This window comes from Phodopus roborovskii, unplaced genomic scaffold (genome assembly GCF_943737965.1).
Source record: "Phodopus roborovskii unplaced genomic scaffold, PHOROB, whole genome shotgun sequence".
Taxonomy (NCBI): Eukaryota; Metazoa; Chordata; class Mammalia; order Rodentia; family Cricetidae; genus Phodopus; species Phodopus roborovskii.
Window position 1 is genome coordinate 28,946,438 of NW_026126469.1, and position 27,346 is coordinate 28,973,783.

Here is a 27,346-nt window from a genome sequence, read left to right on the forward strand (position 1 = left end):
CTCCTCTTCTACTGAACTAAACACAAAAGAATAGTGCGTTCATTGAAGAGTATGTCATCAAGGTTGCATCTGGGGAATAGTCTTAATCTTTCTTTTTGAGAAATATGTGCCTGTTCACTGTCCACAGCTTGGGGAAGTGAGGCAGCTGGGAATAATTAACTATTGCTTGAAATGAGTGAAATGATTTTTTTTTAACTCTTTGGCTCTTTAGGCATTTGGAGGAGCCCACCACCCAGCTCCCAAATGAACCACACACTGAGGCTTATACTTAGTTATGAATGTCTAGCCTTAGCTTGGCTTGTTTCTAGTCAGCTTTTCTTAACTTAACCCATGCACCTCTTCTCTCCCGGCATTTATCTTCCTTCCTTCCTTCCTTCCTTCCTTCCTTCCTTCCTTCCTTCCTTCCTTTCTTTCTTTCTCCATGTCTGGCTAGGTGGCTGGCCCCTGACATCCTCCTCTCGTTCTTCTCTGGCCATTCTTCTGTCCTCATTTCTCCTATTTATACTCTCTTTCTGCCAGCCCTGCCTATCCTTGCTCCTGCCTTGCTATTGGCTGTTCAGCTCTTTATTACACAATCTGGTGTTTTGGGCAGGTACAGTAACACAGCTTCACGGAGTTAAACAAATGAAACATAAACAAAACTCACATAGCTGAAAATAATATTCCCCAACAATTAACATACTTGTAGTTTATTGTCCATGGTATGAAGAGCCATGGACTGAGGCCAAAGACAAAAGACACCACTACATGGAGGATGGGGGATATGGAGGTTATACTTGAAGTTAGAGAATCGAAGCCATGGTCAATCATTGGAGCATCGAAGCCCTGTATCTCTGGAAATACCAGAATACTTAGTTTTTGACTCTTGGCCAGGATAAAGCCTGTAGAATTTATAATGTGTTGTTTCCAGTCTGAAACTACTAGGGTTAGGTACTTTCCAAGTGGCCTAAGATTAAGCCTAATCAACTAGATGGGCAAGAAGACACTGAAAATTCTACTTAGGGACTGGCAACATGACTGAGCAGGTTAGAGTGCTGCCTGTTGCCAAGCCCAATGACCCGAGTTTGATTCTCAGAACCTACACTGTAGGAGAGAACTAATTCCTCCAAGGTGTCCCTGACCTATCTACCTCACCACTCAGTATTTGTAATAAAAAAAATTAAAAACAAAAGAAAACATTGTACTTGAAATTTTTGCTTTGAGCTTTTTTAAAGTCAAGATACACAGATGTTGGTGGTTCAAACTGAAGATAGTGGGAGGAGTGTAGTCTGCATCCCACAAGGACCCTAGAAAGCCTACGGACATGATGCCCTTGAGTCCTCAATGACTGAATTCACCTTTTCTTGCTGCACTCTGTCCTTTGACTTTAAAGGAAAGTCGTATATGAGTATATTCTATGAAGTCTGGGGAGCACTTTCAAATGCATAAACTTGGAGGACTTGGAATATGGCTCATTGGCTATGCATTTGCCCAGGATGCCTAGGGGTTGTTTTAACCCCTATTACTATAAACAAACAAAAGCAATATATAAATTGGAAAGTCTTTGCAGGATAGAATATTCTTACATATAAGACATACAAAATATTAAGCCTAAATTCTAAAAATACTTTGTGTATAATATTAAAAGTGCACACATAATAACTATTAAAAGCTATAAAATGTAAGTCTAAAAGGAATGAAAATTCTAGTAGTCATCTTTATAGCTGTCGATAGAAATGAGCTGTATAGAGGCATTTCATTTCACCTGACAGACTTTTTATTGAAGCAGGGGCTTACTCCGAGCCAGGTAAGCAAAGTAAAACCCAACTGCCACCTCACATACAGTAGAAGGTATTGCTCCCATCTTTGTGGTTCTGGCTCTTAAAGCCAGATTTCAGTCAATACAGAGGAAAAATACACAGCCACTGTCCCGTCCATGTAAAATTCTATAGCTTTTACAGACCTTTCCTAGAGAGTTTCTCTTCCTCCTTGAGGCAGCTCCAAGACCATCAGTCAGTATTCAAGCTAAGAGGGACAAAGTGAGGGATAGTCTTCCTCCTGCATGACTTTATGGGAAATAACAGGCTTGATTGGAATGTGAAGCTCTGTTTGCATATGAGTGCACAGAACACATAAGGGAACTGTTAAAAAGACATGTAAGCAGTAGGGTAAAATAGCACACCTTCAGGGAAAAGGTAGGTTTATTTATATACACACAAACCCATATGTTTGTATATTTTCATTGTAGAGGAAAGCTTTTACCTTTCTTCTTATTCCTTATTTTTATTTTTTAATGATCACAGACAATATTGGACTTCATTATATATTTTTAAAGGAAATTGCTAATTTTCCTCTTGCTCTTTTTCCAACCCCCATGACCTCTCCTTTCACTGTTCCACCCATCCATCCCATCACTTCCTTCCTTTCCTCTCTTATTTCATGTATACTATATTGCCTTACCACGTCTCCTCCACATTTCATTTCCCCTCCTTTCTAGTTTCATATACTACACTCATAATCACTTCCTCATACATGCAGCTTCACAGAATACCTTCTAGTTTGCTTCATTTTCCTGCAGGCCTCATTGAATTTTTCTTTATAGCTGAATGAAACCCCATTGTGTGTCATTTGCTTGCCACTGTGAACAATGCAGCAATAAGCATGGGTGTTTAGGTATCTCTGTAACCAAGTGAGAGTCCTTCAGTATGACACAAATTGATCCTATGGTAGTTTATTTTAAAAAATTGAAAAGCTTTAGTGTTTGTTTTCATAGTGGTTATGTAGGGCTATGTAGGAGGCACAGCTGTCTTGGTACTCACAGAAAAGCACTATGGGAGCCTGGAATGTTAAACACACATGGTTGTTCCTTTGAAGAAAGGAATGTGTAATCAGTGGTTCTCGACCTGTGGGTCATGACCCTTTGGTGGGCTCACATATTAGATTCTTATGTTAAGATTCATCTATGGAGCAGAAGAGGGATGAGATGAGGGTTGGTGGGGGGCATGGGAGACTGGGAGGGAGATATATAAAAAAAGATTATTTCTAATTTAAATAAAAAGATTTGTAACAGTAGAAAAATTGTAATTATGAAGTAGCAATGAAATAATTTTATGGTTGGGAATCACTACAACATGAGGAACTATATACAAGGGTCGTGGAATTAGGAAGGTTGAGAACCCCTGGTATAATATCTCTATCCACCCACAAAGCTAGGAGCAGACATAGTTAATGGCCTGATGTCATTTGTGTTCTTTGACTTTTCCAGTACAGGTTCCTCCCCTAGACCTTTATTGTAAACTTGTTCTCCTCAATCTATAGAAACTATCTTTGTGGACCTTACGAACCTTTCAATGTAGTCACATCTGATCTGTATTTAGCTTACTTTGTTCTTCAAAGAGATTTACGAATGCTTTGTTGTACACATAGGATTAAGTTAATCATCACCAGAAAAAGTTTTCATCAAATAGTGCTGTGCTTAAACATACCTAAAATAAACTACTCAGGGTCAGACTCCAGAAGTTTGAACCAACACTGGCTACAGAGTTATGATGAACCAAACTGTCTTTTTTCATACTGTGTTTGAAGTCCTAGATTGAGAGATGAGACAAGAGAAGGAAATACAAGGGAGATGGATAGGAAAGGAAGAAGTCATAGTATTCCAATTTGTAGGAGACATGAACCAATACTCCATCAGAACCAAGACTCCATCAGAAAACTGCTGCCTTTAGCAAAAAGGCAGATTATAAAATTAACATATCAAATCAGTAGCTTTCCTAAATATCAAAGATAAACAGATGAAGAAGAAGTCAGGAAACAATCCCATTTACAACAGCACCCTCCCTCAATTAAATGTCATGGAATAAACTCTAACAAAGGGAATGAAAAACTTGTACAATGAAAATTTTAAAAGACTGAAGAAAAAAGCAGAGTAAGACCCTGGGATCTACTTTCTCTTCCCTACACTGATGGTTTGAATGAGAATTTCCCTCACAGGCTTGGGTGTTTGAATACATAGTGTCCAGCTGGTGGCACCGTCTGGGGAGGTTTAGGTAATGTAACCTTGTTGGAGGAAATATGTCACCGGTGATGGGCTTTGAAATTACAGTCTTGACCCTTCTATCAGTTCCTCTTTCTGCTTTAAACTCGAGGTTGAAGATGTAAGCGTTCATCTCTGTACAACTGCCACCATGCTTGCTACTGTACTGCCCTGCCAGGATGGAGTTGTAGCCAGATTTTACTTTGGGCCTTCAGCTCACAAAAAATGACATGGAGGCTTACTATTTATTATGAAAAATTTGGCCTATAGCTTTGGCTTTTCACACTAGCTCTTATAACTTAAATTAACCCATTTCTATTCATCTACATGTTACCATGTGACTTGTGGCTTTTACCTCTCCTCCTGCATGCCTTTCTCCCTCTGTGTCTTTTTCTTCTCTGAGATCTCTCTGTTATTAAACCAATCACACTGTCTTCACACAGTGTAAAAGTTATTTTGCAACACGTACTTTTATCCATCTAGAACCATAAAATGAACTCTTCCATAAATTGCCTTTGGTCATGATATTCTATCACAGCAACAGAAAAGTAACTATTACACCTCCTTACCCATCTGGGACAGTTTGTGATACTTTTGTACTCTTGAACATGGCTTTTCTTTGAAGTATAGTTGACCTACTTAGATGACAAGTAAAGCTAGCTCTCCCTCTCCTAGAAGCTATCATTTACCAGTAGCTCCTTAGCTAATGTTAGGGACTGTGAGCACCTCTCCTCTTGATGTTTGTTTTTTTCTGACTTGGGCTTGCAGATATTGTGCATGCTCTCATAAATGCTGTGAGGCCATATATGCAACTTGCCTGCTGTGTTTCCTTGTAGTTATCCAGCACCCTGCCTCTTGTGATGTTTCTGTCACCTCTTCTGCAATGATACCCGAGTCTAGGGAGGAAGGTGTTATGATACAAACATCTCATTTAAGGCTGAACATTACATGTCTTTTATTCTCTGCACCTTGACCAGTTGTGGGTTTGTTAATCAACATCTACTATAAAAAGAAACTTCACTGATGAAGGTTGACTGGTAACACTAATCTGTGGATATACTGATAAACTTACTACTATGGCAACTTAGTAGAGTGGTTGTAGTATGTTATCCTCTAAGGTCAATGACCTGTCTAGCCAGAGGTTCCTGCCTTGGTAACAATTATAGGTGTGGGTGTTAACTTATGCGGCTGGCCTTAATTCCTATCAGAAAGTGCTGATTACTGTTGTGGAATATCAGTGAAAGATGTGTTACATTTGTTTATGCTTTTGTTTATTGATGAAAAGATGTGCTACATTCTTTTATGCTGCATTTGTTTTACTCTGTGAACCTGTGTTATTTTGCCTGTCTGAACCCCCTGATTAGTCTAATAAAGAGCTGAACAGCCAATAGCTAAGCAGGAGAAAGGATATACAGGTCTGGCAGGCAGAAAGAATGAATATGAGGAGAAATCCAGGAAGGGAAGATCAAGGAGTGAGAAAAGGTGGGGGAAGAGGACTCCAGGGGCCAGCTGCCCAGCTACACAGAAAGCCATGAAGTGAGAAGTAAATAAAGGTATACAGAAAGGTAAAAGCTCAGAGACAAAATATAGACAGGATAATTTAGTTATGAAAATCTGGATAGAAACAAGCCAAGCTAAGGCTGGGCATTCATAAGTAAGAACAATACACAGTATATTCATTTGGGAGCTGGGTGGTGCCCCCCCCCAAAGAAAAGAATAAAAGATTACTCCAATGACATTCATGCCACTCTTACACCAGTCTGGTATATCTTGCTAGACCCATCTAGTAGCATAGATAGCTAATGGATGAAAACTTGGAGGAAGATTCTAGGTCTATATAAGTTTGATACCTTCGTGTTCTGTGACTCAATTACAGGGTGTCTTCAGCAATAAGGTCCTATTATCAAGTCTGTGGTGGGAATTCAAAGGCACTGGAATAGACTTCCAGAAAGGATCTTCCCTTCTTAAAAACCAAAAACCCACTATAAATATCCAAGGCTGATTTTCTCAACTAATTTTCATAGGTAATACATTTGTTTATTTACTAAGTTGGGTATTTCATTTTGAGGATTTGTTGTAGTTTTAAATATATATATATATATATGTATATATGCATATACATATATATATGCATTGTGTGTTTATGGGTATGTGCATGCATGAGTACAGGTGTCCACAAGTGTCCATGGAGGGCACTGATCCCTTGGAGCTGGTGTAAGAGTTGTGAGCCACCTTATAAGAGTGCTAGGAACCAAACTCAGCTCCTCTGCTAACCATCAGGACATACATAGTTCAGCCCCAAAGTTGAGTATTTCTTAAAGAATACTACATTCAACAAACTATTTGATGTGTTAAATATATTTTTTCTTATATTTTTGTGTTCTTTAGGACTTCAGAAAATAAAATCAACTATCAGCATTTCAGAAGACTTAAAAAAAATCCAAGGCTGGGTGGTGATGATGGTGGCAGCACATACCTTTAGTCCTATCACTGAGGAGGCAAAGGCAGGCAGATCTCTGTGAGTTTGAGACAAGCCTGGTCTACAGAGCTAGTTCCAGGACAGGCTCCAAAGCCACAGAGAAACCCTGTCTCAAATATATATATCCAAAGGTTGTAAATTTTCATGCCACTGGACTATTTGTTAGCCTGTGGTATAGGAATATTGTTGTCTCATTATATAGTAATTACATTTGAACATTTTTTAAGAATTTATGTGTATGTATAGGTTTTAGGATGCTTCTACAGTCTTAAGTTTCCATATGACTTCTTTGAAAGTTTTTTTTTTTTTTATGTTATTTATCCCGTCCTGAATTCCTTCCTCTACCCTGCCTTCCCAACCCTGAACCCATTCAATCCTTCCTTTTCCATTATTCCCATTTAACCACCTACTCAATATGTTTGTTGGACTTTCTATGTATTATGTCATATTATCTGCAAAATGAGATAATATTACTTATTCCTTGTGTGTGCTTTTATTCTTCTCTTTTTACAATTTTTATAAGATTTAGAGTCCCAAGTTTTTCAGTCTAATACTGCATACAGACATTAAAAGTAGACATTTGAATGTTATGTCTGATATGTCGGAAAATGCTTCCTGGTTTTTCCTACTTAATGTGATGCCAGATGTATGTGTGAACATACATGTGTATGTGTGCCTCCTTTATTATTCTGAGGTATGCTCCCTCTATATCTAATTTATTCTATACATGTGTTTTATAATGATGAAATATTGAATTTTATCTAAAACTTTTTAACTACTAAAAAAGAAAACACTTTGAAACTATAATATAGGCATAGAATGTTTTTCTTATTATAAGGGCCAAAAGGCACACACACACACACCCCAAAACAAAACACCCAGAAACAAAAGAAACCAAACAAATCGCATACACATAGGGTTATAGCAAATTATGTCTTGAGCAGCAAAGGAGACAACCAAGAGAGTAAATGGGAAGAATGTCTGCCAGCTAGTTACTCACCTGTCCAAGGATTAATATCCAGAATATATCAGAGTCATCATTAACAACAAAACAAACAACAAAGCCCAAGTCTCAAACAATAACACTAAAAAGAAATAATCCAACTTAAAAATGGGGAAATAGGTTATGGAAGATGGCTTAGTAGTTCTACTGCTTGCTATGAAATCATCAAGCATGAGGACAGGGATTTGGATTCCTAGAATCCAAGGCAAAGACAGACTCCTTGGAGCATGGTGACTAGCCATAGAAGCCATATTGAGGAGCCCTGTGGTCAACTGAGATGCCCTGCCTCAAGGAATAAGGTGGACAGCAATAAAGACAGATATCTGCGATCAGCCTCAGGCCTCTATATACATGTGCACACATTTGCATGTATACCCCTAAACTTGTGTACACACATACAAAAATGCATAGAAAAATCCACATTTCATATTACATACATATTACAACTAAAATTGAGGAAGTGACCCAAACAAACATTTTTCAAAAGAAGAAATTTAAATGGCAATAAGTACATTAAATACTGCTCAACACTCTTAGCCACGAGGGAAAGAGCTGTCAAATTAATGATGCGATACCATTTCACTGAAAGCAGAATGGCCATTATCAAAAGAAAACACAAAATGTATTGGTGAATATGTGAGGATGTGAAGGAAAGGGAAAGTATTCACATTATAGGTACAAATGAAAATGAGGACAGCCATTATGGAAAAACAGTAAGCAAGTTCTTGGGAAAACTAAAAATGGACCAGCTACACAGAAATCAGGCACATTTCTCCAGTACTCACTGTGGCAATATTAACAGTAGCTGAAATATGAGACTAAAACCAGCGGCCTATTAGCAGATAAATATTTAAAGGAATGTTGTATCTATACATAATGTATATAATTTAGACACAGAAAGAAAAAAAAATCCCATCATTTTCAGTAAAATCAATGGATCTGGAAGACATTGAGCAAAATAAGTGAGACACAGAAAAAAAAGAAAAACATGTTCTTTCACATACAGAAGCTTAAAAAAAGTTGATTTGAGAGAGGCAGCACAGGCTGTGGGCACTGAGTATTATGGATCCAAGCCTGTTGAATGATAGAGGGCTGTTAAAAAAAAAAAAAAAAAAAAAAAAAAAACCACGAGCTCTTTCTACCCCTGAGCCTTCTGTGTTGCCCTCGGCCTCATCCAAGGAGAGCATGGAGGATCATCAGGCTCTAAAGAAAATGCATATCATAGCAATGGATCATTTAAGTTGAAAGCACTATCTGGAAGGTCTGGATGTAAGTTTGGTGTTCTTGCTAAGATTATGAATTACATGAAAACATGGCATCAAGGAGAACATCCGAAGAGATTTTTGGAAGAGAGACAGCACTTAGATATTGGACTCAAGCAGAAACAATGGCTAATGACTGAGGCTTTAGTCAACAATCCCAAGATTGAAGATATATATGGGAAATAAGCCTTCAAGCCAAAGTGCAACCTGAAAAATAAGAAGGCCTTGCTCTGGCTTCTGGATAACCACGGTGAGCGAAGGCTAGGAGGGATCCTGCTAGAGGACATAGAAGGAGGGCTTCCTAATTCTCAAAAGGCATCCAAGGCTTTTGGGGACCAGATACTGTTTGTAAATCGTCCTGATAAGAAGAATATCCATTTCTTCAATGATAAAAGCTGTCAGTTTTCTGTGGATGAAGTACTCCAGAAACTGCGAAGGATCGTCACTGTGGATTCAATGGATGAGGAGAAAATTGAAGAGTATCTCAAGTGACAGGGTATTTCTTCCATGCAGGAATCTGGACCAAAGAAAGTAGCCTCTATTCAGAGAAGGAAAAAGCCTGCTTCACAGAAGAACCAACGGTTTAAGACACACAATGAACACTTGGCTGGAGTGCTGAAGGATTGTTCGGACATTACTCCTGGCAAATAAGCAGCATTTTTATCCTCAAACAAGAGTGCAAACACACTATCAAGGTCTTTCCTTATGCTTGGGATCTGAAGACTCTGCATTCCTGTCTGCCCCTTGGGACTGAGGACAGGAGTAGTTCAGTTTCCAGAACACAGCTTTGTCACCCAGCAGGCTAGTGGGAAACAGTTCCTGGAACTTGCTCCAACAAGGCCACAATTACTCCAACAAATCCACACCTCCTAATAATGAAATTCCCTTTGGGGGGCATTTTCTTTCAAACCACCACCGTTGCTGTAAGTTTTCATTTAGTATAATCTAAAATGTGAATTCAAGGCTAGCCTAGGCTACATGGTCTGGGAAAAAATAAGTTTACACTTCACACTGTTTGGATGTACGTTAATAAAAGTAAAACTTCACGCTGAGATTTTTATCAAATGTTTTCTTCATTAAAAGTTCTTGGGATTGAGTAAATTAAATTTCCACTTTGGATAGGCGTCATCTGAATGGATACAGTGGGCTTCCCTCCTGATTCTGTTTTTGTCGATCGTCGCCCTCACTGCCAGTACCAAAACTTCACAGCATGACTTGGCAGGACATGGATTTCATCACGATGCGTTCTTCACCCCATCCAATTCCTGCCTCCGTTTTAGAAGAGAATGCTCCCAAAGAGACAATTGTACAGCTGAGGAGTGGACTTTCTCTGATGTCAACTGGAACACCACAGCCAGAGTTTTTAGTCACATCCGTTTGGGCTTGGGCCACATTCTGATTATAGTTCAGTGTTTTATTTCTTCAATGGCCAATATCTATAATGAGAAGATCCTGAAAGAGGGGACACAGCTCAACCTCTTACCCACTATGTTTAGTTTTGTCTGCTTGGAAAGTTAAGAGTTCATATATATAAAATCATCATAGGTAAAGGGGAAATGTATCGAGGAGGATCTGGGACCATCTAGCCATTTGGTTTACCTGGAAAGGGTTACAGCACTTTGGCAGTTACAAAGGTGCCATATCTAGTTCACCTCACAAGCAATAGGGTTTCCATACAGGGATTCAGAGGTAAAACAAAAGCAAGCCTTGGCTGTACGGCTGAGCAATTACACCCTGTACACAGATCTCGAAAATCTATGGAGCAAGAATCAGATGGGCAAAGACTTGGGATCTTGGTCTAAGCCACCTTTCCTTTCACAGCCAGCATCTACATTCTTGCTTTCTTGATCACTGTTGAGAATTACCATTTGTTGGGAGCTTCACTCTATGTGTATGAATAAGTGTCATCCTACTAAATCTCATTGTCATTTCGTTCCCAGAGCCATGTCTACTTTCTTTTATGTATGACAATTGTTCTTTCCAGGTCATACAATCTCCTGACTCCAATAGTTCCTCGGAAATGGTTTCTGGACCTTTCTCTTACCTTCACACTGTCCTTCTTAAAACAGTGTTGTTCCTCAAGGACTCCAGTGCATCTACCTGACATTTTAGTTCCAACTCAGCCTGATGGTGAGAATGACTGTTTCCCAAAGATTAAGACTGTGAAAAGAGAACCGTGAACACATCGCGGACACTGATGCCTGCTATGTCCTGTAGGTGCCATCTCTGTAGTTTCATCTGCTCAGCTATGTCCTGTAGGTGACATCTCTGTAGTTTCATCTGCTCAGTAGGTAAGATCATTTGCATGCTCCTGCTCCTAAAGTGAGGTCCTGTTCTAACTTATTTTCCTTATCTTTAAAATTCATCACCTTGGTGGACACAATCTTCCCATTTCATGAAACTCTGGTGAGAATGCCTGTGATTAGATCATTTAACCATTCTTTAGACACCAAGGCTATTGCTTGCGTTTTTGCCTTACTCCATTTTTTTTTTTAATTTAAAGCATTACACATCTCTCCTCACATGACAGATGACAGACACAAGATATATTCAGTAATTATTTTAATTAAAAAATTTTAGCAATTATTGCCAATTATATTATGCTGGGTTAGACAGGTGGATTTTAATAATAGTAGCTTCTTATATATAAATACACAGAAATTTGAAGGAATGTGCAAACTGCATGGTAGCTTATAACTCACATTTACAAATATAGGACTTTGTAGACACACAGGCTAAAAGTTTGTTTCAATCACCATCCAGCTGTAGGACCTGGGACAAATCATTCTATTTTCTTACTTTTTATTTACTGGTCAATGAAGAGTCAATTGCCTGCATGCAAACATGCCTTGAAAAATACCATGTGCTTGTAAGTATAAATGATCATTAGGAGATGACTTACTGATTACTGGCCCTCTGTTAGAGACACACATTATTGTTTTGACAAAAGGGTTCTTATAAAGAAGTCCTAAAGGCAGGGTCTCGACTTTTAGGCAGGATAATATACAATGACAGCTAACAGTTATAAGGTGCAACCAGTAACTCAAAAGTAAAAGGACTTAATTCTCAACAGAGTAACTCAACATCAGCAGGCAGTGATGCCAAGATTTTGTAAATGTACAAACTGAGGAAGACAGAGTAAAAAACACAAAAACAAATCCACAATGGCTTAGGTGATTTAACATACAAATGGTAAGTATGATAACTTGGCAACCAACATTTATATAAATAAAGCCTAAAAAAAGAAAATTACTAAGAGTAAAATTTCTCATAACTTCCAAAAACAATCAAAATTTGGTATTTTATTTCAGAAGAATAGCTTAAAAAATATCACAAAGGATGTTATCCACATTCTATGGCACAGCCAGATACTTAGGTCTTTCAGCCCAAACTTTTAGAGTCTTATTGCTTTAATAAAAGCAAAATGACTAATGGTAAGGCCTTGAAATCTGAGGGACAACCTAGACAATACTTATGACAATAAGAGGAAGGAATGGATGGTGGGAGAGGGGAGGAGAAAGAGACAGAGACAGAGAGACACGAGAGGAAACCGCAGGAAACAGTAAGATACAATGACTAGTATCCTAATATCTGGCAAACCACCTCCATTAGCGTACCTGTAGGGTCTAGTAACATGATTTCTGGAACCTGGAGGATGAGGAAAATAATCTACAAATATGTCCTGTTGACTCAAGTAATACTGGGTTATTCATAGTCCTGTATTCATGTCTCAGAAACCTGCCACCCTGTGGCTGCTCTAAGTCTTGGATGGAGTTGTTTATGCCATGGTTAGATACATGTAAAGTGTATTAAGCTTTGAAACATCAGTTTATCAGAAAAGACAATTGTCCCAAGTGCTGTAAATGCTCACACATAGTTTGTGGAAGCTGTCAACCAAGTAGGGACGATTAGAAAGTGTCCTCATCTGAGTCATCACTCTTGGGTTTGGTCAGTCTTTCCAGCTCTTCCCCATCCTAAAATGAAACATGTGAAATGAATAAGCAGTTGAACTTGAAATGTTTCATTTTCAACAATTACTAATGGAATGAATGCCTCACTAAATAGATAAATTAAAGGTTAACTGAATATAATCTAATCACATTAAAGAGTTGAAATGCTACAGTTAGAAGCATATGAGATAAACAAAAAGGGGAGGGGCAGGAACAACAGCTCAGTGGTTAAGAGCACTTATTGCTTTTGCAGAGGGCCTGGTTTGGTTCCCAGCTCCCACATGGTAGATCACAACTATCTGTGGCTAACAATCATCTGCAACTACAGCTCCTGAGGGATCTGACATCCTCTTAACACTGAGGGCACGAGTCATGCAAATGGTATACACACATGCAAGCCAAACACGCATACAATAATAAAAATCTAAACAGAGTTTAAAAGTGAATGCATTCAACTCAGACTAAGAGCACCACCTGCTGGCCTCGTGGGGAAGTGATTAAAGGACGGTGAATGATTCTTGGTACCTAATATGATTTTCCTTAAAAATTAAGGCAAGCAAGTCATTATCAGGCCACTAGAAAGAACAGAAAGCTTGCCCAAGTGTGCACTCTTGCGTCTCAGGAGTTTGGGACACATGGTCTTTTTTTATTATTATTCTTAAAATTTGTTGTATTAATAACTCAGAGATACAACACCTGGAGGTTTTCTATGATCCTAGTAAATGACAGATTTTTCTTAAGAGTAAAATGTGCTCATGATGTGAAATTGCCCATCTCTGTGTTAATACAAATTATAAATTCAGAACTACTGGATGATTTTATTTGAATATATGACAAATATATTTTGTATGACTATGTTCTTATTAGAAAGCATTCTCTTAGTAAAATAAACAGGTAACTACAGGGAGGAGTAAGGTACTGGCTGTCCTAGTTCACACAGTTATTCAGTGTAAAAGGTTGACTACTTTTCCCCAGCTACTCTGCAGTGGGAAAAGCAAGGGAAAAGCAAGGAAGCAGGAGTCAGACCGCACAGCTCTATTACCATTCTTTCACCTACAGTGTATACACCAGTAGCTCACTCTCTATCCATAACTCTAGGGAGACAGGGTGAGACAAGGAATGAGTACCTCTGTGGTCTGCAGCTCTCTGTGATACAATTATACAGTTAACACACCAAGTCCTTCAGACACTATGGTTTACACAGCTCTTGCCAGCTCCAGAGGTCCAGGGTATGACTTGCATAAGTTATATAGGTCTAACATGCCTTTGTGATAAACTATGCTGATTCTCTTTCTTGCATAAATATTCTTAAATTTAAGAATAAGCAGAAAGTGTATTTACACCAACTTACCCCACTGGAACGTTCCCAAAGATTGCCACTTAGATCTCGGATCCTTTCTTGCCTGGGCACGCATTCTAGATTCTGGTGCTTGCTAGCATTATAAATAAATATGGACAGGAGGACTGTTGGGGCTTCTAGGAAAAAGTCCAGGGAGGGCCTGAAATCAAAGACCAGGACGGACACTGTTGTGATGATGACAGTTGTCACCTGGGCCATCAAGACATGGAACATGTTATCTAAGAATTTCAAGATAAAAGCCACTGAAAGGCCCTGGAAGGCAGTTACAAAAATAAGGGCTAGTGAAAATGTATTGTGGCCATAAAAAAACCCACAGTTCTGAATCTGGTCACGGTTATTGCTCTGAAGGACCAAGGTCAGCCCATTAAAAACAATGCCAAAGAAATAAAGCTTGCTATTCTGTATGAAGATGCTCTCGGTGAGCTGTGTCCCCTCCTTCAGGATCTTCTCATTATAGATATTGGCCATTGAAGAAATAAAACACTGAACTATAATCAGAATGTGGCCCAAGCCCAAACGGATGTGACTAAAAACTCTGGCTGTGGTGTTCCAGTTGACATCAGAGAAAGTCCACTCCTTGGCTGTACAATTGTCTCTCTGGGAGCATTCTCTTCTAAAACGGAGGCAGGAATTGGATGGGGTGAAGAACGCATCGTGATGAAATCCATGTCCTGCCAAGTCATGCTGTGAAGTTTTGGTACTGGCAGTGAGGGCGACGATCGACAAAAACAGAATCAGGAGGGAAGCCCACTGTATCCAGTTCAGATGCCGCCTATCCAGAGGGAAGAAACAAGATTTTACCACGTTTTTCCCCATTTTTCCCCCTGTGAAGTGTTCTACTGAAAATTCAGTTTAGTAAGCTATACCAGGCTGCTAGCATTTCCTACAATTCAAGTGCAGAGTAAACTTGTTTTTGTCCATGTTTCAAACATGATCTCTCTATTCACTTCCAGAATGCCACAGACATATTAACTTCTCTTCCTACAGGTTAGCTTTGGATGTGCATGTGTACCTTGGCCTCCTGTATTCCAAGGCTATCTTTGACCTCTAGCACTGTGATTTTTATTGTGATAAGTGGTAAATTCTGACAGAAGATCTTAATTCTGTTTCCAAGAATGAGAAAAAGCAGTATAGATACACTTTAGTAATCAATGGAGATAAATTTTCCCAAGGGATACTAGACATTTTTCAAAGGACTTCATGACATAGGCTCCTGGGTCAAGGGCCTAATAATAAGCCACCACACTGCAAAGTACTGGATAATAAGGAAAAGAAAAACTTATACTTGGGTAATATTTCCCTTATAAAGTCCAACCAAGCTTTCAAGTACTTGCTTTACCTGATAATAAAGCTGTGAAGATATGTATTATTACTCTACTTGTCAGTTTACTCAGTTCAAAGACATATAATAAACATGCAAACTGAGGCTGGGCAGTGGTGGTGGACACCTTTAATACCAGCACTCGGGAGGTGGATGGATCTCTGTGAGTTCGAGACCAGCCTGCTCTACAAGAGCTACTTCCAGGACAGCCTCCAAAGCTACACAGAAACACTGTCTCAAAAACCAAACACCAAAACCCAAAACCAAGCAAAACAAAAAACAAAAACATGCAAACTGGGCCAGTAAAGATTTGACATCCCCTTAGGGAGTTTCCATTACAGTCAGGAGAAAGCCATGGAGCTAAATGCTGGCAGAATGTGAGGCACATGATCCAGGTGGGTATACTAGGAGAGGCACTTACAGAGGCTAAGTAAGACAGAGAAGAATCTATGTAAAGGCAACAAAGAAGAAGATCTCTCTTTCTCCCCCCCCTCTCTCCCTCCCTCCCTCCCCCCCCCTCCCTCTCTCTCTCTGAAGCTGGAGCATTTTGCAAGGCCCCTGAAAAAAATTCAAAACCTTGATGTCTGAAGATCCTGTAGTTAGAAGAAGATGGGAAAACCTAATCAAAAGCAGAAGTGTAAAAGTGAGAACTGGAGGTGATAAGAATGTTAACACTAGAGCGTACCGAGCACATAGGACATGTAGGCAATTCCTGCTCTTAGGGAAAATGTTAAGTGAGAGGTTCATGATTTCTCTGCTTATCTGTTTATGAGAAAATAAGAGATTTCCGCCTCCTAGATGGATACAACTTTTAAGACATTCTAAATTCCTAGGACATATGTGGAAAAGTGAGTCTGACTTCAATTCTGCAGTTTCTTCTCTCAAACTGCTAAATGCACACACCAGCAAAAGCAGCAGCATGTCTGTATATCATGCCTTCTCATGTGCCATCTTCACGTAACTAGATTTAGATCCCAGTGACTGGGTTAGGCACAGCCCTGTGACGTTAGTTTAAAACCATGAACAGCAACAAAATTGCTGAAGGTGCAGGTGTACATATTAAGCAGTAAAAAGAAAAAAACCCATAAATACGGACAATGGATACCCAACTTATAAAAATAATTATGAAATGAATTACTGTACATGTCAAGTGAGGCAATTTTACAGCTCTCAGAAGTTTTCAATACTGGCAGCTATAGATTTTCTGCTAATAATGTGAAGAAAAGACCCTAAAGGAAAAGAACTTAAATAAAGTCAAAAGTAGCCACTGCAAACAATTACTGATTCAAAGCTAATGTTGTAGGGGAAATAAAAATCACTAAGGATTTGGCTAAAATTGGAGATTTCCAGAAAAAGACTATGATGTTTCCTGAACTACCCAACTGAGAATCTATGTGTAGGTGGTGACTTGACTCCACATGGCTAGTTCACTGTTCTGTTAGTGGGATACCAGCAGCTCATTGAGCAGGCCCTGTGACTGTTGAGAGTACAGCTGAGGGCTTCTCCTCCAATGAAAATTATTTATGTTTTACATGTCTTTTTACAGAGTGACCTCATTGGTGCCTTTTGTAGCTTAACACTTACATAAATAATAAATTATGAGAACATCATTTGTTTTGTTTAAAAATCTTTCTTTCACTACATTTACTGTGTGTGTGTGTGCACGCACATGTGCGCACGTGTGCGATTGTACAGTAGTTCCCATATGACTTCCTCGAAAGGTATTTGGTGTTTGTTGTCCTGCCCCATAATCACTCCTCTAACAGGTCCTACTTTAACCCTTTCTGTTCCACTATTCATCATTATCTCTGTGTTCTATCTCTTCTTCCTTGAGGCCCCTTTACTCCCTCCCAAGGCTCTGTGATCATTCCTGACCACTATGCAAGCTTTATACTCGATAGCTCCACAGTGCTCAGAGGTGTTGTGCATGCTATCAGAGAAAGTAAGTAATTATCAACCTTACCCAGCTGTGAATACAGTAAACTATCAGCTTGGCAACACTTGCTCACTGACACAATGGTGGCACAAATGTCACAGGGGTAACACAAAGACCCACAACTGGTTCAGAGAATAAGAGATGGTTTGTGGACTGCTCAGCTCTAAATGTGACACTTATACCACACTCCCTCCTCCCAAGGCTTAGGGCTGACAGGGGAAGAGGTAGCAGAAAGAATGTAAGAACCAGAGGTAGTTTCTGGACACAGCAGGTGTGGCTAGTAATCCTAGCACTTGGGAGGCTGAAGCAGGGGAGTTAGGAATTCAAGCCTATCCTGTGTTACAAAATAAGACCTTGTCCAGAATAAGCTTTGTTTTGTTTTTGATTTTTGTTTTTCGAGACAGGGTTTCTCTGTATTGCTTTTGGAAGCTGTCCTGGAACTAGCTCCGTAGACCAGGCTGGTCTTGAACTCACAGAGATCCACCTGCCTCTGTCTCCCAAGTGCTGGGATTAAAGGGGTGCATCACCAAAGCACAATAGAACATTTAAAAAAAAAAAACACTAAAAATTAAAATACCAACAAATAGTAATCAAATATCCTACTTTTGAAAAGTTCAAGATATTTCCTCTACCTGATGGCAGAGGATTTAAAGAGCCACTAGAGTTGCTTTGCACATTGGATAAACAAGGTATCTAATTAGAAATAAAATCTAGGCCTAGAGGTTCTGAGGACTCAGCATTCTGGGTAAATTATCTAAAGCCAGATTGGCCCATTTTAAAGGATGATGTATGTTTCCACAGTGAATTACTTACCTCAGCACTATCCTAAATAGAAGAGCTGTTGTTATAATGCTAAAATTTGAGAAGATAACAGCCATGGCCTAGAAAGAAAGAGAAGATAGAATTACAATCCAGGCAAAGCACTAACCTCAGAACCTCCCAGCTTGCTAGTTCACCTGACACAAAAAGCCTTTTAGTCACAGAGCAGGGGGGTTACTAGGGCAGCTGTTTCACCGGGGGATTCAATTTCATTTTTATTGCTTGTTAAATGTATGCAGATATGAACAAGTTATTATCAGGACTGGACAATATATGTTTACGTTTTGCCTTATGCAGTTTACACCTGCATAAATAACCTATAGGTATAGATCAAGAAATAAGTTACCATGCTTATGAAGCATACATCTTTTTTCTTATAGCTGTCAAAGCACTTCATAGTGTTCTTAAAAATTACTATTTTTGTGTACCAAGAGCAAGCTTGTGCATGTGAGACAAGCACCTTACCACTGCCCCTTATAGCTATTCAGTATTCATGTCAAAGAGGAGGGAAAATGTTAGGTCTAATTATATGGTGTGGTAGTTTCAATGTAATTGGCCTCCATAATCTCACAGGGAGTGGCACTATTAGGTGGTGTGGCTTTGTTGGAGTGCTTATGGGCTTGCTGGAGCCAGGCTGTGAGGTTTCCTATGCTCAGGATACTGTCAAGTGTCTCAGTCAACTTCCCAATTGCCTACAAGATGTAGGACTCTTAGCCTAGTCTCCAACATTATGTCTGCCTGCATGATGCCATGCTCCCTGTCATGATAATGGACTAAACCTCTGAAACTGTAAGCTAGCCACTCCCATTAAATGTTTCCTTTATAAGAGTTGCTGAGGTTATGGTGTCTTTTCACAGCAACAGAAACCCTAACTAAGTCATATGGCAAGAAAATACAGGCACATCTGCAAGCAATTTTGTTATTGTAGAAACTCAATTTTCCAGTTGAAATGACATGACCTGAAGCATAGTTCATATTAGATAGTCCTCTGAACTGATCTGCATTACTCTAAATACTTAGAAATGTACTGCCTACTTTTTATAGTGGTTTGTTTTTGTGAACAGTTATATTTTGTACACACACCAGAATACTTGAAATTCTACCACTGTTCCCTATACTGGATCTGGCCATACTTGTTAGTATTCAGGCATCAGTACTGGTCTGTCGACAGGATCCGCCCTCAGCTGCAGCCATGGAGAGCACCACCTGTGCATATTCACTACCTTCCCTTTTATAAGGGCCCTGCCCACCTCCCATCCTTCTCTTTCTTTTTCTCCCTCTGTCAGTTCCTTTCTGTCTCCCCCCACCCCTGCCCCTTTCCTCTCTCCTGCTGCTCCTGTGTCTGGAGGTCAGTCTCCTCCCTTTATTTTCCCTCTTTTATGATTCCTTTCCCTAATTAAAAACAAAACAAACAAAAAACAAACAAACAAAAAAAAAAACACCACCAAAAAAAAAAAAAAAAAAAAAAAAAACATCATCACAAGGCATCTTTCTCTTGAGAGCCACTTTTCTTAAATTACAACAATGCTAATATTTTTTTAACAACAACCATATGACACAATTTGTTTGCTTCTTGCTATTACCTTAGAATGAATACACAGGGAAAACAGGTGTGCTGCTATCTTGAGCTCCTGTTTAGTCTGAGACATAATGAAACTGTGCACCAAGAAATCGAATAAACAAACAGCAGAGACTATCATGTTTTATACAACCACTAATAACAGCAAACACAGCTACAATCCAGTTAAAGAAAAAAGTGAAATTGAGTACAACTAGTAGTAATTTTAGGAATATAATGTTTTTTCTATTAAATTTTCTAGTAAGAATTAGACACACAATCATACATGTTTACTGGTCATAAAAATAGTAATTTACTACATACATACATACATACATATATATATATATATATATGTATCTATAACATTTATAATGACTGAATTAGGGCAACAACATTTCTACCTTCCCAATCATGGACTGTGTGTCTGTGTGGGAGTCTGAGTTTATTTTCTCAGTGTGCCTCACTATAACACACATGCTTGTGAGCTTTAGGCTAAGAGCAGAGGAAGCAATGATGAGAAAAGTGGTCCTGAGAAATCACAGTAAGAGCAACATAAACACACCTAACTAGTCAGTCTGGCTGACTCGACAGATTCTGAACACACTTCCCTGGTTAATACTAGAGAATACATCTAATAATCGTTTGACCTAAAGCTTCTATGCACCTTTATTTAATTCCTAGAGTAGAACTAGGCAAGAAATACATAGAGCAAAGCATACAATCTTTTTCATAATATTTGTTGTTGTAGCTGATCAGGAACACCCAAACAGTAAATAGGGAAGTTTCAAGTTTGCTTAATATTGGGCAAGTAGGAAGGGGTATAAATGTACAGCTAGTCTGTCGCTTTCCAATAAGATAAAAGTAATATTTATTATTGAATGTTGTGATAGGAATTATCATATCTGAGAAACTGGAAAAAATTTAGGAGAAGACATGTTACATGAACTGAACACTTACTAACATTACAATCACAAAGCTGACAGGAACTCTGGTGTTCAGGTGGCCTAAGCACCTGCCTTTGAGCTGGCTTAGCGTTTTTTCTTCTGCTTTACAGAATCAATTGAAAATGAGGGCAGCTAGGGCCTTCGCAGTTACAAGTGAGAAAGTGCCAAGCTCTTGTCCCTCCTATGTTCTATTGCTCCCCACTTTTCACTCATTTCTAAAGTAGATCTGGGAACTTTCGTAGAAAGGATCACTGACAATAAAAATACTATTTATAGTTAAAGTGTTTAATTTCATTATTTTTAAAACACTTAAAACACAACATAGGCAATAAAAACCTTCACCTTAAAAATATTGGTGGAGGGGAGCAGCGGAATCCAAACTGACTACTACAAATAAATGTAGAAAACAGATTTTTCTTGTTTTCTTTTTTGAGTGAGGGTCTCTCTACATAGCCCTGGCTATCCTGGAACTAACTATGTAGACCAGGTTGTCCTCAAAGTTTCAGAGACCTGTGTCTGTCTTTGCCTCCAGGGTGCAAGGATTAAAGGTGTGAGTTATCATACAAACAGAAGATAAGACTTTTACTTGTGATTACCAATGTCTTTCCAAATTGATAAAAAAAAAAAGTATCAGAGGTGAATTCCTAGTATTATCCCTTGAATTTCTATAGTTCTACACTCTTAAGGAATCTATAGATAAGATTAACACAAAAAAGGGTCAACACAATGGCTCAGTGGGTAAAGGTGCTTAGACCCAGGTCTGATGATATGAGTTTGATCTTGGGACCATATAGTGGAAGGACAGAACCAAGATCTACAAGTTGTTTTCTGACCTCCAATTCCATGCTATGGAGCATGCATACATATATATCACACTAACATATACATAAATGTAGTAAAAAAAATAAAAGTCATATAGTAAATATGGATATCATACATACAAATAGTAAATGGATAAACTACATTAAAACAGGGAAAGCAAAGTGAGGTCCATCAATTGTGTTATTTTTTGAATTACTACTGGAAGTCTGAGCAGAAGTCATGAATGGTCAGGAGATAGCTCTAAATAAAAGTAGACCCATCATTTACACAAATCAGGGTGGTTTCTGAGTCCTGGTGCCTGGTAGCAACTTCCCCCAGTAGCTAGCACAGGAATCATTAACAATGTGAAAACTGTCAGGCAGGCCAGTGGAAAGTGATAAAAAGGAAGTCAGTTTGGAGACTCATCTCTGTGTCTTCTCAATGGCACTTCCTCTGTTAGTTTTACTTACAGGCTGGAGATAGGAAAGGACATAGAAGACAATCAAGTTATCCAGGAAGTAGAGAAAGGCAGGAATGGACCACTTCATGAAACTTGAGAATTCCTTCCAGGAAGTACATCTCAAATGTTTACTTTGATGATCTTCTGAAGAAAGAAATACATGAATCATACAAAGTAATAAACAAATCATCTTTATTATGTTTTCATTGAAACGACACTATACTTGATTACTAGTACAACTCTATAAAATGGGCTTTATTAAATTGCTAAATGATTATAAGCCTATAAAAGTAAAAGATAATATGACATTTATTAGTATCTCTTTTTCTTCCTACCTCTGCGTCAATGAGCAACCAGCCAGACCCTCAGCAAAAGGGAATCATAATTGCCATTAACTCAGAGCACAAATATCACCTAAGGTGACTCCAGACAGATTTGTGTTTTCACTTCTCGGCACGTACAACAAAGAGAAAAGGTTAGAGTGAGTAGATAAGAACAATGAAGCCTTTAAGCTTTCACTTTCTCCTCAAGGGGTGAGGAGCACTAGTAAGTGCAAATTATATGCATTGACTATGAGATGGCCAACTTTTACTAATCCTCGTTTTAGTTATTATTTCAGCGCCAGTCTTCCAAAGACTTAGGAAGGCATACTGTAAGAGATAAAATGCAAAGAAAGAAAGAAAGGAAGGAAGGGAGAGAGACAGGAAGGAAGAAAGAGAGAAAGAGAGAAGAAAGAAAAAGGGCAATTTAGGGCTCGAGAGATGGCTCAGAGGTTAAGAGCACTGGCTGCTCTTTCAGAGGTCCCAAGTTCAATTCCCAACAACCATGTGGTGGCTCACAACCATCTGTAATGAGATCTGGTGCTCTCTTCTGGCCTGCAGGCATACATACATACAGAACAATGTATACATAATAAATAAATAATTAAAAAAAGAAAGAAAAAGAGCAGTTTAAATTTAAGCCCTTCAAGCAATGCACAAGTTCCCTGAAATGATGACATGTACTCAACTATCTAGAAACTCAATCACAGACTGAAACAGTTCAGGATGGAAAGACTTCCTGTGTAAGCACTTTAATGCTCCAAACACTGTTTACCTCACATGAGAATACAGAGTAAAAAGATAGTGTCAAAGCCCATAACTGGGAAACTGAGATGGAAATTTAACAAAAACCCACTGAACAAAACATTCCAGGGACAAGTAATGAGGTAGAACAATGGGCGGGACACTGGGAAACAAAATGGAAAATCTAGTTCCCCTCCTTCTTAGACAACTCTGCACTAACACTTTCTTTGATCCAGTTTCCCTACCTATAAAACATACCTATATTTGGACTAAACTAAATGATACAAATGTTACACAAGTTCAATGATTTTTGATAGTGTGATTTAATAAATATAAGTTTCTTAATAATTACCTGTCTTTATAACACAGACAGACACAAATATACAGAGAATCAGTTTCATCAGCTCCGAGCACACATTCACAGTAGTAGGGAGATAGTCATACTTGTTCTCTGAAACAAGAAAATGTAAAATTATCAAGTTTATTCTGAAAGTTTTTACATGTAATTAAAAATTTTTAATTTAAAAATCAAACTTAATACTCATTAAATGTCTTCTGACAGGTATAGTTTTTCTAAATCTTTGAGTGTGTCAGGACGTTAAGATCAAGGGAAAAGGAAGCTCCATGGGAAAGAGGCAGAGACTGACTTCTAAAAAGTAATTACCATTCAACATCTGACTCATTAAAGTTATGAATTTATCAGTTGAATTAGTACTCAGCTTATGATTCATTAAACCTGACTTGCTTGCCTTAGAAAAATCAAGGTACAACTTGCCCATGGCACTTCTTTAACTCAGAATTTTCCAACCTAGTTCATATCATAGTATATATAGGAACAATGTTTGGTTTCCCTGTCTCTGGCATAAATGGTAAGCTGGGGTAGAAAAAAAAAAAAAAAAAAAAAAAAAAGCAAAGAACTCTGCTACTTTTAGGGTTAAGAGGAAGTGACTCTGGGTCACAGACACCCATTAATGAATCATAAAGTACAGCCGGGGTAATAGGTCAACTGAATTAAGAATGAGGCTTGGTAAACATACCTTGGTCTTAGTTATTACCTGCCTTTTTTAAATGCTTAACAAGAACTTGCTTTATAATAGAGGTCAGGACAAATAGAAACTTTATTAACTACTACTTTCAGGAGTGTACTGCCTCCCACGTTGCAAACATTTGGTTGCTTCTCTTATTCATAGTAAAACTTGGCCAACACTGGGGTTGGTGGGTGCCAACTTAACCTTCTCTCTTCAAGAAACTTTCTTTCTCTTTTCAGCAGATTTCAACATATGCCAAATCAAGTACTTGTCTGTTTCTAAGGCACAATCCATCAATCTCTGTAACAGCATTTGACAAACTATTACAATTATTTATTGTGCATATATCATATTCTTAGAAAGTAAATGTTTTATGACAAAAAGACCAGGTCTTGGTCACTGTCTTATACCTGGCATTTAATAAATACCCACTTAAATTTAAGTATTTGCTTGTTCAACTATGCTCACCATTCAAAGCCTACTTCAAATACCTCCTCCCTTTTCTCTGTATGAAGGTAGGCTTAAATCACATTGTTATCCTCAAAAGATACTTTATATAATCTTTATCAAAACATGCAAGCCAATGAACTCTAATGTGACACCGGGAAGTCTGTAAGGACTGTGTCTCTGGTCACACCCCTGAGGAATAGATTAGATTAGCCTCTAAGCATGCCCATGAGGGATTATGTGGATTAGATTAGTTGACTGAAAAGATCAACCTTAATTGTGGGCAACAACACTTCCTGGGCTGGGGTCTTAGACCATATAAGGTGAAAGTAAGTCGAATGTAACTTTTTTATTTTAAAATATTTTTCCTTTATATTATGTGAATGGTTGTTTTGTCCACATGTTCATCTGTACACCATGGGGGCCGGTAGAGGGCTTCATATGTCATACTAAATTGCTGGGGCCAAAGTTCCAGAGTCTGGAAGAATAAAAAGTTATTTGCTAGGTGGCAGAACAATATTAAGAGAGTATTGTTATTTGGGTAGGGGAGACATTTCAACCCCCTGGAACTACACATACAGTCAGTTTTAAGTTGCCATGTGGATGCTGGGAACTGAACTTACATCCTCTGAAAAGAGCAGCCTGCATTCATTCCTGCTGAGCCATCTCTTTAGCCCCAAGCATATTTTTCCTCTTCTTGCCTGATGCCTGTGGATGCCATGTGACTGCTACAAACTTCTGCTACTCTCAAACAGTAATCCAAAAGAAACCTTTCCTTCCTTAACCTGCTTTGCTCAGGTATTTTTGACAGAGTTATGAGGAAAGAAACTGAAAAGAAAGATATATTAAAATTTAGCCTAGGGCTGGGTAGTGGTACATGCCTTTAATCCCAGCACTTGGGAGGCAGAGACAGGTGGAGGCCAGTCTGGTCTACAGGACAGGCTCCAAAGCTATAGAGAAAACCTGTTTTGAAAAATCAAAAACGCAAAACAAAAGCTTAGCCTAGGGTCTGTAAGATAAATATTAACTAAAGTTAAAACTTACATTCACATGTAGGTTCCCCAGGTAGACCACTAAAAGTCATGTCATGATCTGATAGCTGTCAACAGTTAAGAAGTAACCAATGCATTTTTGTGGAATTAAGCATTTGCACAGACCCTTACATTTAAAAAAATAAATTTTTTTTCGAGTGTCTATGTACCAAACTTTTTTTTTTTCTTTTTACCCAAGACAGGGTTTCTCTGTGTAGCTTTATAGATCAGCCTGGCCTCAAACTATATTGACAAAATAATTATGGCTCACAAATGCCAGGAAACTAAACAAATACATTGTATTTCCAAATAAGCTACAATTGTACATTTTGCTAGAGATCCAGAAATACTTGTTGGGTGAGTCAATAAACAGATGTTATGATAAACTGTGTTTTATTTTGCACTTGAATGATCCAAATTTCATTCAGAATAAAGAAATATTGGCAAGGAACACAAGGTTAAAGCATAAAAATTAAACACACTTCATCACTCACAAAGCGCAGTACTTTAAAGGGTATCATGTATAATTTATTCATAAGGACAGCACAGACAAGTGATAAAAAGTATCCTATACAACTCCAATTTTAACTCACCTTCATTGGCAGAGTATTTTACCAGTAAGATTCGACTTGAACTTAAAGTAATGAATATTACACCTAGAAGAAACGTGTACAGCTTTGACGGGCCTATGCCAGGACGCCTGAAGCACTTTCTTTCCATTCCAGTGGTTTTTAGTTGTTTTAATAAGAACACCTTCATGAGCAACCCTGCTGGCAGACCTAAGGATGAAGCACAATGCAAACGGTATAGACTGTGCTTCACAGAAAAGGAAACCTGTGGATGTTTGGACACGATTAAAGCAGAACCAAGAAAGCCGAGAGAGGAAACGTAAAAGGAACGATCGATAATGACAACATCTTACAGGAGGGAGTATTCTTGAGACAGACAGGGGATGTCCGGATTGGAAGTAAGTTAGGAAGTGAGTAACTGACAGTTTGGGACTGAAGGAAAGTAGTTTATTCGTAGTAACTTTGCTCCAGAAGGAATAAATTTTGGAACTTCTTTCTTCTTGGCGGGGAGAAGGTACTCTCAGTAAACCAGCTCTTCCTTCAGAATAGAAAAAGAACGTACTGGGAACGAGTCCTCTAGGGTAACGACCACAGTGCAAATAGCTGAAACATGGCTACTAACTTTTTCCTGAACCAGGATAGGAACGGAGGGCAAATCTCAGGTCAGCGAGGCTAATGGGTCAGTTTTTTTTTTTTTTTTTTTTTTTTTTTTGTGACAGGTGGACAGGAAACTCCGGGCAGGGTAAATACTTGCCCGAAGCGCATAAATACGATGGACACATGGGGCCGATGAGGACCGCAGACACAAGCCCGACCAGACTAGGGACCAGCTGGGCGCAAGCGTACAGAAGAGCAAGGGTCAGCAGCCCTCCACCGCGGCCAGGCTTCCCTCGCTGTCAGGGAAACCCTCCCACACATGCGCAATAGCAATAGCGGGCGGCACCCTCGCCCCTCACAAGCTCCAGCATCGCTCTGCCCGCGGGGCGCGGTTACCTCACTCGCTCAGGGAAGGTTCTAGCGGAAGAACGGACATCATAGAGCTGAGATAGTGACTGCTTAGCTCCGTAGTAGCAGCAGTAGGTTTTCAGGGCCCATTGGTGGGGAAAATATGGACCGGGAAGAAAGGCGAGAAAAGCCCTTCTGCCGGCGGCCTCCAAGGCTGGAACCAAAGCAGAGACCCAGGCGCCAGGGAAGAGCGAGCGGCCTGCGCGCCATTGCGCAAGCGCGCTCACTCCGGCGCTTCCGGGGGGCGGGCCGGAGGGAGGAGCGGCGGGCCCCGCCCCCGCGCCCCTTCTG

General features: G+C 39.1%; 1 protein-coding gene and 1 pseudogene across 2 annotated transcripts; one reads left to right on the forward strand and one right to left on the reverse strand.

The window, feature by feature from the left end:
• The first annotated feature begins 8,559 nt into the window (after positions 1-8,559).
• Positions 8,560-9,410, forward strand: LOC127227267 (general transcription factor IIE subunit 2-like; annotated as a pseudogene).
• A 1,894-nt stretch (positions 9,411-11,304) lies between these two features.
• Positions 11,305-27,298, reverse strand: Slc35a5 (solute carrier family 35 member A5). Of its 2 annotated transcripts, XM_051191541.1 has the most exons (7): positions 27,044-27,296; positions 26,075-26,260; positions 23,328-23,426; positions 21,922-22,055; positions 18,140-18,207; positions 14,061-14,841; positions 11,305-12,733 (listed from the first exon to the last, which is right to left on the reverse strand). In XM_051191541.1, exons 2-7 carry the CDS (start codon positions 26,238-26,240, stop codon positions 12,668-12,670), a joined length of 1,314 nt encoding a protein of 437 aa, XP_051047498.1. In that variant the 5' UTR covers positions 26,241-26,260; positions 27,044-27,296; the 3' UTR covers positions 11,305-12,667. The 2 variants fall into 2 exon arrangements, with proteins under 2 accessions (XP_051047498.1, XP_051047499.1); XM_051191542.1 differs by lacking the exon at positions 23,328-23,426 and having other exon boundaries at positions 27,044-27,298.
• Positions 27,299-27,346: the final 48 nt, after the last annotated feature.